This window comes from Emydura macquarii, unplaced genomic scaffold (genome assembly GCF_026122565.2).
Source record: "Emydura macquarii macquarii isolate MOO-44397 ecotype Brisbane River unplaced genomic scaffold, CSIRO-AGI_Emac_v2 contig_1390, whole genome shotgun sequence".
NCBI classification, from domain to species: Eukaryota; Metazoa; Chordata; order Testudines; family Chelidae; genus Emydura; species Emydura macquarii.
Window position 1 is genome coordinate 22,709,121 of NW_027131527.1, and position 12,189 is coordinate 22,721,309.

The following is a 12,189-nucleotide window of genomic DNA, read 5'->3' on the forward strand; positions in this document are numbered from 1 at the left end:
CAGTGAATTCCGACTGTAGAGCGAAAACCTGCCCGCTTTGTAATCCACCCTCTGCTATAAGGATAATGCGGAGCTTCTGCTAACGGCACTGAGTATGTCTCAAAGACACTCCTTAGATGGCTAAAGGCACAGAAAGGGACATTTGCCACTAGAATACCGTCATATGTACCGCTGGAGGATTTCGCACCTCAGTGCTACCTTGTTTGGGGTTTTTTGTTGTTGTTTTTTCATTAAACTATCGGAAAAGTGGGTAACTCCTCTGGTGCAAAGTGTTTTCAGGGGTTTTAACATTAACTTCTAGATGGCAGGACTGCCTTTATGTTGTATTTGATCTTTTTAAAAATCAGCAGAAACCATGTGCAAATAAAGTTACTAGAAAGAAAGAAAGAAAGAAAGAAAGAAAGGTGTTTCTGGAATGGACAAATAAAAACTGTTTCTTTTTAAAATCCCCCGCAGTAGTTTCCGAGGATGCAGAAATCGGTGCTCTTGGAACCTGCTTATTTCTTTTTACGATTTCGATTTAAGCTGAAATCTCATCACTCCGGCTCCATTGGATGAACAACTTTTTTAAAAATCAAAACCAAAGGCAAATAAAGTTAAGCGGGAAAATGAGTCTATTTTGCTCAAAGGATTAAGCTGTTTAGATTTCATGTAACAGATCCGTGTCTGATAAATCTGCTCTACGGGTTTATTCTATCTCCAGTAACACAACAACGTATCTCTGTCCCAGTCTTCCCTCGCATTAAAAGTCTTCGTGTCCGAGGACTCCTCACTGAACGACTGTGGCGCCAATAGGGTGGCTTATTGCAGAGGGAAAATGTGGGCTCCGTGCTAATCTTCCGAAGTCTGTCACATGCCCAAGATCTCAGATGCCTTTGGGATAATCGGCAGCTCCCCGTTTTGGTTTGTATGTTGTAGTCTTTATCACCTTCCCTTCCTCACTGCCCAGCTCCTGAGGTAAGTAGCTGATTTCTTGCTGGCGACTGATTTGGTTTTAGCCCGGAGGAAATACGCTGGAGCTGGCTGTGCAATGTGTGTGATGGATATAGCTATCAACACCCAGAGGATCTTGTAGACATGTAACACCCTAAGCATGTCAGAGGGTGGCTTTCAGCCCTGGGTGAAGGCTTACATGAAATCGGACAGTTACAAGAAATGGAAACCTCTATTTGCCTATACAGCAAACCTCAATTTGTCACAGCAGAGCTCTGTTACTAAATTTAGCTCTGTTTGGTAATGTGGGCTCTGCACACTCACCGGGAATCAAAATAGGCCAAAGGTAGGTATGAAAATTGGCTGTTTTAGGCTCTTGATGTAACAGGTTAGAAGGCTAAAATTCATTCAGCTCAGTGGGGGCTTTCGAAAAGGGGCATACATCAGGAAGCATAACCTGGCATCCAGTAGGTGAGCAGAACAGGAGCGACCAACAAGCAGAGGCGAATGCAGCAAACCACTGAATCTGACCCCAGAGATGGCCGTAGATTTCCACCCACTTACTCCAGGCCTGAAGTTGGCCCACTAGATAAAATCCTGCTCTCAGTTCTGAGCAGCCCTATTGAGTTCAATGGGGACCGTGTGCGGGTGTTTTGGTGGGGAGCAGAATTTGGCACCCCGAGGACACCTGAAGGCTGTGCAGGAACTGTGCATTTCAGTACTAAGATCAGTCAAAGTGCTGAGTTCAAGACCTACCTCCTGGGTGAATTCCTCTGAGCCCAAGCGGAGTAGAGCAGGTGCCTATAATAACCTCTTCGCTCAGTCTTTATGTCTGACAAGAACAGATTGGCTGGTTCTCAGAGTGCTACATACAGCTGTATTGGAATCAAGCCACCGTCTGTTTTCTGTTACCCTGATGTAAAACAATGGCTATTGATTTAGGTGGAATTACACCGGATTTACACCAGCATACGTGGGATCGGAACCTGGCCCATTATGTCTAGCCACAAGCACACACCAGCTGTCATTGAAGAGAAAAATACTTGGACTCCCTTGCTTAGATGCTACCATGATGGTCACGACAGAAAAACCTAATGTAAGCTGAGACTGCCCTGTCTGGCTTCAGGTCTAGAAGCACAGCCTGCCCACCGTGAAGTCCAACACAGCTGGATTTGGCTCCTGGGGAGCCTGGGTCCCTCGGTGCTTTACTCAGGAAAAGCCCCATTGATTTCTGTGGGAGTTTCTCCGGAGGAAGGCTAGAAAGAGATCCAGCCCTTGCAGTTTGGAGGGGACACACAGAAAGAAGTCCTTCTTTCTCCCGGCCCCAGCTCCGGCACTATCATTGCTCTGGACTAACGGGAGAAAAGGACAGATCTGCAGCCTACCGCCCTGTATTCTCTTAACCCAATGATTTATGGACCAGGCTGTAGTTTGCAGAGGTAATTTCCTTTCTGGTTTCGCACAGCTGTAGAGAAAACAATCCCTCCTGCACACACACAAAGCTCCCGACGGAAAACCTGTCTGATTCCAGTCCTGTCCCCTAATAACACTGCGGGACAGCCAAGGTACAAGAATGTTTACTAGGCAGCCTCCTTCTAATTGCAGAAGGGAGGAAAACAGCCCAGGACATGTCCCAACACATATATGAACACAGCTGAAGTGTCAACCGAAGGGAACTGGGAGATCCCGGGAGCGCAGATTGACATAGCAGCTCTTTGAAAACAGGCGGCCTGCCACCCTGGGGGGGGGCGGGGGTGTGTGTCTATATTCAGTATATTGCACCCACACTTCCTGCGCGCCCAGAACTCCCACTGCAGTAAACAAAGCAGGGGCTGGTCCCTCTCTGATGAGAATTGGGGTACTAAGAGCTCGACGGGAAGCACAGATCCCGGAGCGTCATCCTGCTCCCATCTTTCTCAGGGCACAGGACGCTTTCCGCAGCTCTCCCCAAGGGTGGTAGCCCGTAAGGAAATTTCCCTTCTCCTGACAAGACGGTGACTAATGCAAAGAGCCAGATTCCGCCGTCCTTCGTCCGGCAGCTCGGGGCTGTCGTGGGGCACAAGTTCTTTGCATAGTAAGAGTCTTGCTTAAGTGACCAGAGAACAACTGCACAGCTGCCATGTCTTCCTCCGCTGCGCCCCCGGCAGGCGCCCTGTGCCAGCTGCCCGGCGCCCGGACCCTCCGGCGGGGGTGCGTTCCCTGCAGCATTCCACCCCCCGGCACGGTCCGGTCCCACCCCAGACCCGTGACGCTCCGTAGCGGCCGTTCTGGCTGTGTGCGCCAGCCACCCAGGCGCGCTAAGGGGGGCTCCGGCTCTGCTTCGCGGGCCAGCAGGATGCTCAGTCGTTCGCAACCCTTCTCAGGGCCCGTGTCCACGATTTCCTTCGGATCCCCTTGCGGTGGAAGATCCCCTGACGAGGGGCTGAGCGCAGACTTTGGCCTGCAGGGCAGGGGCAGAGATCGAGTGCGCGGCGCTCTCCAATGCGGCAGGCCTTACTAGATTGTATTGAGGATTGCCCTTGAGCCTAACCATCGCCCATCCCCGCTTAGTCCCGGCAGTTTCCTGTCTTCCTCTTTCCTTTATTCCCGCGCGGGGGGGTTCCCAGAAGACTCGCATGGTTTCGGAGAATGGCGGCTAGAATCAATAAGCCTTATTGACTCTGGCAGGTCAACGCCAGCCCAGCCGGGCAGCGCCAGTGCAATCAATAACCTTCCCAGCCAGCCGCGAAGGTTTTCATTTTTAAGCCACCCAGCGTCCGCTTTGGTCTAAGTTTCCCTTTTGCGTCCTCTCTCCAAATATTTGGATCACACACGAGCTGCGCCCTGTAAAACTTTGCTACGGGACTGCGAAACCTCGCCCTCCCCTCGGCGGAGCGCCGTACGCCGCCGGGGCCGGCGGCCCGGCATTTTTGACAGCCTTGGCAGGCTGCGAGAGAAACGCAATCCCAAATTCAACAGAGCAATTCTGAGCATGGCACTGCTCAAAATCCGCTAGAGCTCCGAGCTCAGTTTCACGACCCATCCGGCCAATAAACTGAGCGGAAAACCTGCTTTTTTCAGTTGCATGAAAGTGGAGTTGGGTAAAGGCTTTTTGGAAAAAGTAAGATACGTTCTCTTGCAAACAGGCATGTTTCAAGGAAGTGACTGTCCAATATCGCGGGTGGTCCAGAGTTCACTTTTATTTCACAGACAAGCTGGTCATCAACAATTTAAATACCAATGTTTGGCTTTTTAAAAAAAAACAAAAACAATAAACAAGTATGTACAAATTATGAACAATGTGAGGTATAAAACCGCAAGACTTTTAAAGCAAATGAATATATACAAAGACAGATATGTATATAACAGGCATTAACTTCCTATTGCTAATGTATGCCCATCTTTACCATCCAGCAGCTGATGTCAGTTTTTCTCCCGCAGTAGGGTCCTATTGCTTGTCACATTTTCTTGTGAAATACAGGAAGTAAATTATAAATCAGGCAAAAACAGATGGATAGATTTTAATAAAAAATATTTCGCCTACAAATAGAATCAGACAGATTGCAAGGCAACATCCCCAGGGGTCCCAGATTCAAAAGGGCTCTGTATATGTATTGTGTGTAACCTACACATAAAAATTAACTTTTACAAATGATATAGAGCATAAACAGAATAAAGTCTTGGAAAAGAGCACCATGAGAGGGCAGCTATAAGGCACTTGGTGAGAATTATCAAATCCCTCTCCATTTCATTAAATATATTCCTCTGATAGGAAAGGAGACATTTAAAAGACTGTCTATTTTAAGCTAAATTTTGTATATACATATAAAGGTCTTCATCCTGCAGTTCATACTCAAGTCCAGTTGAAATAAATGGGAGTTCTGCCTGACTGCATAAAGACGGCTAGATGAGACCCAAGTCAGCAAAGACAAGATGTAGTATTATTATATTCCAGTTAGAATATTAATCAATGTACAAGTATATTTTACAAATTAAATACAAAACATGGATCTGTTCTTTAATCCAAAATAAAGATCTTCCCATGAATCGACTGTCTGCACAAAATAGCTTGGTTTTAGATTTACAAAACTAGTTTAAGTGGTTGTCTCCGACAAATGGTGAAAGTTTTCTTCTGTAGCAAAACATTCTTTACAAGCCAGCTCCCATTAAAGTGCAAGCTGAATTAAAGTCTATTCTTAAGCGGGGAGCCATTAGTGGGTAGAATTATAATAGCCTTTATCACCTTCAATGTCCACTTCTTGATCGGAATCATCTGAGATTTCTGACTCCAGATCTTCTTGAGAGACTGGTGAGGGGGTGTACTGAGACCCATCGAGAGAGACTTCTTTATTCTTCTGTTCCGGGGTCAGACCGCTCTCTTGTCTTTTATTACAGTGACTGTCCACACTGTCAGTTTCTTCTTTTTTGCTGCCTTGAGGGTTCTCCTAAAATTAATCAGGAAACAACCAGCTTGACACCGAAATGTAGCCAACACAATCACAACACCGGGAGTCAGGGCAATGTTGTAAGGCAAAGTGAATTGTTTGAAGGGCGTTTGTTCTAAGCCTAGAATTTCTGGGGCATTTTCAGGCAGTCTGGGCTGTACTGCTCTGCTTGTTAAATTCTTATGGAACCGCATGTGTACAGCTGTGAGCAGCAACTTTTCCTTATAAAACTGTCCTACACAGCAGGTGGGATTAAAGTACCATACAGGAAAGAGGAGCTGTGCTAGCACCAAAATGAGACAGGCAAGGACAGCTAAAAAGCAGCCACAAACATAATATGGGCTCCCACTCAACAGCATCATCATCATCATCCTCATCTCAAATACCTCCGAGCAAGAAGTTTGACCCAGGAGCATTTTGAAAGTGATTTTGTTTTCAGAAAAGAAAATGTTTATTACAAATGTTCCAACTGATCAGCTGCTTCTTTCTGGACCTGATCTTCCTTTCATGGAAACCAATGGCAAAACTGCCTTTGGCTTCAATGGGAGGCGGATCCAAGGCCCTTCATGTCATAGTACAGACATTAGAAAATTACCAACCATCTAGTTGTCCTAAACCTAAAACTATACATTAAACACGTGCACAATTTCAAAATGATTCAGGAGGCATGAAGCTTTCTTGAGTAAAGAGAATGCACAGGTGAAATGCGCCGCTGATAGTGTGAGGAAGCAGAGAACTGGCTCTAACTGACTAAAAAAGAGGCAGTGACTTAAAATGTCCCAGATTCTAAGTGATGTCTCGGTATATTTTAGAGTAGGAATCAGTCCATTGCATGTTTCTCAGGGGAAATTACTAGCTTGAAAGTAAATATTTCTATAACAATAAGTACAACTCTACATAAACCAAGAGTTATTAATAAAAGTAGACTGAGGAACAGGTTAAACCGAAAAATGTTCATATATTGAACATAGCCAGCAACTCCACACTGCAGGTGATATTTATTTTTTATTAACATATAACCTTCCCCCCCCCCCATTACTGATGAAAAATACCAAGACTTAAAACAAATCTTCATTTTGTGTTATTTGGAGGATTAAATTGAACACAATGTTGGCATTTTTCATCTTTTTCATTTCTATATAATTTTAAAGCCCTTTATCGAGTACATCAGTGGGAGTTTATCCAAGTCAGCACTGCAGGATCAGGCCCCTTTCATTTGTAAATAACGATTTACTAATGTGTATACAATCTATGTGGGCGGAGGAAAAAGTATCATAATGTATAGTCTAATATGCAGTAAGTAACTGACCATAAACTAAATGAACTCAGAAGCTATTTAATTTTTCCTAGGGTTCAAAACAATAAACAGGCTTTTCCAACATTTATCTAATAAGTCTGCCTGTACTTGGTATAAATGTGTAATTAAAAGGACCAGTAAATAGTTTCCCAAAGACAACTGCCTAAGCAATTTACTGACAATTACTTATCTTCTCTGCGTTAATTAGATAAACAACATATGGGTTTACAAAACAATTAGTGTGGAGTTTTAATAGGCAGTGTGTGAAAACCCAGGCATAATTGATAAAGGAACTACATTAAGAGCTTTTAACATTAGTGCTGCCTGGACGAGCCATCCTGGATTCCAGCATGACTATTTGCCTTTTTAATCAAGGTGAAGAGGTTAAACAGCCTTTCAAATTACTTTTGCATACAAGCTGGAATAGGCGATCACGTTATAAGATAAGATTATTAAAATACTTATTTCTATAGAAACAGAAACATCCCCGTACCTGCTTTAGGCGCCTCCATTTAGCTCTGCGATTCTGAAACCAAGTTTTGACCTAAACAACAGAAAAGGGCACAACGTTGTCCCACATTCAGTATACCCAAGTCTCAGCTTAAAACAAAGTCTATTTGCTCAGGTGAGAGGGGGGGAAAGTGAGAGAGAGAGAAAGAAAAATAAAGCAGCAGAAAGTGAGCCGCTCAGCGACCCCCGTGTAAATCCGGAGAACGCCGGAGTCACTCCTGATTTCAACCGGTGCCACTGACAGCAGAATTTAGCTCTAGGGAAGGGGAGAAGTAACCCAAAGCTGCCGAAGAGATAGGTATTTGCACACCCCTGGCTGGCTGGAAGAGCCCTAAAACGGAGCGCTCCTGGGGGTGAGCACCCCGCTCCGGTTTAGGTGAAGAGGAGTTATGGCTTTGGCTCCCAACGAAGCAGGGCGGGCCCAGGAGCAGCCGGTGGGGCCTACGCGCGGCAGCCCCGCTACTGTGCTCCCGCGTGCGCGGGGGGATCTGCTTGGCCTCACCTGCCTCTCGCTGAGCTGCAGCATCTTGGCCAGTCGCTTTCGCTCGGGCGGCGAGAGATACTTTTGGGTCTCAAACTTCTTTTCCAGCTCGATGGTCTGGTCATTGGAAAAGCGAACCTGCCCCCCTTTCCTCTTGTGCAGCGGCCGCTGGATGAAGGGACTCCAGAGCAGGTGCTTCCCTTCAAAAGAGACACAAGCCCCGCACGTTACTGACCGACCCGTGGCTGCAGGCCGGGCTGGGGCTTGTCTCCCACGAGGCTTGGGGCTGGGCTCCCGGCTCGTGCGCCTGCAGGGAAGCTTGGCCCAGGGAGCCGTCGCAGGAGAGGGTTCGTTCTATGGTAACAGAAGGGGCGGCGTTTGCTTTGGGTGCCGCGCACACTGCAGCTTCTGTTTCGGATACCCCGGGACTCTTTCCTGTAATAGAAACACTCGCTTCCCATAGGGGAAATCGGTGCGTTTCCCCACCGGTCGGAGCTTATTGCATGGCAGACTGGCTTTGCATTGTGCACAGCGTCTCTTGCCAGGAGGACTTAGTCAGTGCTCGGCGCGGTGTGAATGTGGGGCGCTTTGCTTTCAATGCACGCTGACTTTTCGGTCTCGGTTTGATCTTTCGCCTCTGATTTTTACATCAGTCGAGCAGAGGAGACCAGTTAAAGCCACCCTAAGGGCTAAGGCAACATTTCCGTCAATGTGTTTCCTGTCGGGCTATCTCGCAAAGAAAAGAGAAAAAAGCTTTGCTTCCTTCTGCTCTTTCACTGTAATAACCCGAAGAGACTGCCTTGTACTCTGAGCAAACGTTTGCCCGCATGCTGAGAGCATGCTTTCCATACTGAAGCATTCCCTCTCTGGAGTCTACCGAAGGCTGGGTTTGTGCTAGGAAGTACTGTCATTATCTGTGTATTTCACCTTCCACGCGGGTTAGCCGCATTTCTTCGGAAACACCCAATGTGGAATCTGTCCTTTTGTCTCTATGTCGTATTAATCACACAAACTATACTCTGGCTAAATACCAAGGCTGGTAGGTGAGTTGTTTGAGACCACCAAGGGGGACAGGCAATTGGGGTTTAATCACTTAACATTAGCAATAGAAATGTAGCTCTCGGGTCTGCTGGCCGTATGCAATGTAAGCAGTTAATTAAATCAAACCAAATAAAAAAAAGTTGCAGGGCCCTCTGGTCCAGCAACTCTCCGTCAGAGCCTGTGAGTCCCTGTTTGCGTTTCTGTCTGTACCCTTTGAAATGCAGCATTGTTTTTCAAGATTTTGCTTGCGTCAAGCTTTAGTAATTCTGGTGCAAAACAGACTCAAAAAATAGGAAGCAACTGGTTATTTTAGCTGTCATAAAGTCACATCCCACACAGAGGAAATGAACAATATCAGAAAAACGGATCCCGGCTATCAGAAGTCGAGTGTTTCCTGAATTTGTCTGTATTGAGGATGTCGATAAAATAATCAGCAGTGTGCACGACTCCCGGGGAAGAGCCTGCTTCAGGCAGCCAGGAAAACACTTAACAGCTTCTGAAACCAGATTTACTCCTATCGAGAGCTCAAGATTTCCTGTATGAACGGAAAGGGTCAGCCTCCTTCACTGCACAACTTTGGTGAGTCAGGTCCAGTTTTGCAATCACTAAGAGCAAGTGCCGCAGCTATCAGTGCGCTGAGCCGGCGGGTGCTGGGCTCAGCCCTCCAGAGATGGGAGTCTCAGCCTTGCCGAGTGGGGTAGGGCAGGTACATACAATCCTTCTGGGGTTTGCAGCAGAGGAGTGACCGGAGGCCTGACTCTGATCTGACTTACTGAGGGGATGCACTAAGCTCCAGAGTTACTCGGGTCCCGGTGAGATCAGAATCAGCCGCCAAGTGTTTTAAGTCAGCAGCAGGCAAAGACTCAGATCTGAAATATGATCTTTCAGTACAATTAAGACTCTCCACCAAAACCACACACGGCACAACTAAGGACACTCAGAGTCACTTGGTTGAAGGAAAACAAATCTGAGTCACCAGCGGGCGCGCACTGCGGTCTGCTTCCAAATGCGAGAGCTCAGCGCTTCTCAATTTACTGTAAATCAGACCGAGGCCAGAGAGAGTTTCAATGACTTTCAATTGCAACCCCCAGCAGCAGAAATGCAGAAGCACCTACAGCCCTGGCTGGGACGCAGCCGCCCGCGGACTGGCTGCGGCGCGAGGAGGGGGGACAGGAGGGGAGATCGCGGAGGAGGGAGAGAGGAGAGGCCTTGCTTACCCAAGGGGTCGTGCCTGATCAGGGCGTGCGTGTAGTCGTTCACGGTCCGGGGGAAAGGATACAGGGGGCCGGCGTAGGTGCTGCTCCCGTAGGTAGCAGCCAGGGCAGCCGCGGGATGGTGGGAGAAGGCCGGGTGGATCGGGGTCGGCTCGTAGATGGGGGTCCTGTAGGTGGACACCAGGCTGGTGAAGGAGGAGTTGGGAGACGGCAGAGTCGGCGGCGCCGGCGAGGGCAAGGGGTGCGGCGGCGCTGGGGGAGCGGCGGCCCCTCTGCCCAGGATGTCCTCGATGTAGAAGGGCGTGGGGTGCACTGGCTGCAGCAGCGGAGTGGGCGCGTAGAGCGGGACGCTCACCCCCATGGCCGCGGCCGCCGGGGAGGAGGCAGGGTGCTGGTATTGCATGGCTCCCCGGCGCTCTGCACTCCCCTCCTTTCCCCCGGAGCCTGCCGCTCAGGCCGCCCTGCCTGGCCCGGCACAGAGACACGCGTCCCCCCCCCGCACCCTTCCCGAAAGGCAGCCCCAGCCTCCGGGCTGATGCCTGCACCGCAGCAGTGAATTTCTCCGGGCTCAGATTACCCTTCAATAGGTTTCTATTGGCGCTGGGCGGGGCCGCATGGTCTCTGTCCCCTTCCTGCCATTGCTGTGTCTAGCCAATGAGCCCGTCCAGGAAGGGGAAAGCCACCCCCCCCCCCCTCGGCAAACACTCCCCCTGAGCAAACTCCCCACGGCGCCAATCAACAAGCGGGAGAAGAAAGAGGAGCGGAATCCGCATCAAAGTAGAACTGGGCTCACGAGAGAATTAGCTGAGAGCACGGAGGGGAGAGAGGTCCTTCCGTGGCTCTTAGCCAAGATGTTCAGGGAGGAGACCCCATGCCCTGGGTGTCCCTAAACCTCTGGCTGCCAGAGGCTGGGACTTGGGGACGGGGATGGATCACTGGACAAATTGCCCGGTTCTGTTCATTCCCTCTGAAGCATCCGCCCGCTCAGAAGACAGGATTTCGGGCTTGCTGGACCATTGGTCAGAGCCAGCATCGCTGTTCTTAGCTTGCTCACCATCTGCCCCTGGCATGGGTCTGGCCCTCCCTTATGGGGTTACGAGGGGACATTTATTGCCCTCACACACACACACACACACACACATCCCCCAGTCCTAGTGACTGGCAGGCTCCTACGCCTTTCCTTGCGTGTGGATGGCGTTGGTGTCTGGGACTGATGCAGTGACCACCCTGGCTGTGCAGGGAGCCGCTGCAAGCTGCAGGAGGACAGGACACCCCCCCCCCCCCCCCCGGGCCATCTGCCCTAAAGGGAAAGCGTGGCGGAGCACAGCTCCAGCCACCGCTGGCGAGACCCGGCTTGGTGGATGTTAGCCCGCCGGCCGGCTCCCTGTGGGCAAAGGCAGGGTTACGCCTGGCAAACATTCCCCGTAGCCGGACACCCGCCCAGAAGCCACGGACGCTACTGGCCGCTCCTGCGGGGCAGCGCGGCTGTCGCTGGCGGCTTGCCGGGAAAGGTGAGTGGGGGCCGCCGTGTGGCAGGACCGGGCGGGAGAGGAGGGCAGGAGGTAAGCACCCTCCCCCCTCCCCCACACCCCGCCCCTGAGACGCCCTCCCGCGCCTAGGGGGATTCCTCTGGGCTGCTCTCGCCTTGGATGCTGGCTGGGGAGCGACGCCGCGCGCCCGTCTGGCTCCCCCGCGAGCAGCGAGACCTCCCCTGGCGCGGGGCTCGTGCGACACGTCCTGATCGAATCGCCGGGGTCCGCAGGGGACTGATGCACTTAAAGAGCCGCGGCTGAGACTGGCTCATCGCTTGTATCTCCAGCCGCTCGGCTAATCCGGGCCGCTGCCCGGGCCCTAAGGGAGCTGTCGGCTGTCCCTGGGCACCCCCCGGAGCGGGCTAGGCCCGGGCCGGGGGATTAGGCATGCGGGCATTATTTCCTGCGGCACTTCTCATCGCCTCGTCAGCCAGACACGGAATCCTCAGGCCCGACGCTTCCCGCCAAGGGCGACAGTAAACAAAGGTGATGATGGCTGGTGTCCTGCAGCTGCACCGAGCCGCCGGAGGCCAGGCGCCAGACGTGCCGGAGCAGAAGCGGAATTTCAGGCGCTGGGACCCAACTTCCTACACGCGAGACACGCCGAAGACCAGCACAGCTGCCGGCCTAGGATCTCAGCCCGGCAGGGCTCTCCGCCCCCCCCCGGACTCCACCGATTTGCTACTTCAAACTGGGTGTGTTTTTCTGACCAGTCCCCTCCCCAGTTTGAGTAGTCAAGAGGTGAGGTGCTCCTGGA

At 50.6% G+C, this 12,189-nt stretch overlaps 1 protein-coding gene across 1 annotated transcript; it reads right to left on the reverse strand.

Annotated features, from left to right (window-relative positions):
* Nucleotides 1-4,089: 4,089 nt before the first annotated feature.
* On the reverse strand, nt 4,090-10,378 carry HHEX (hematopoietically expressed homeobox). The gene is made up of 4 exons (XM_067552873.1): nt 9,904-10,378; nt 7,667-7,845; nt 7,148-7,198; nt 4,090-5,357 (listed from the first exon to the last, which is right to left on the reverse strand). The coding sequence occupies exons 1-4, from the start codon at nt 10,301-10,303 to the stop codon at nt 5,124-5,126; spliced, it is 864 nt and encodes a 287-aa protein (XP_067408974.1). The 5' UTR covers nt 10,304-10,378; the 3' UTR covers nt 4,090-5,123.
* Nucleotides 10,379-12,189: the final 1,811 nt, after the last annotated feature.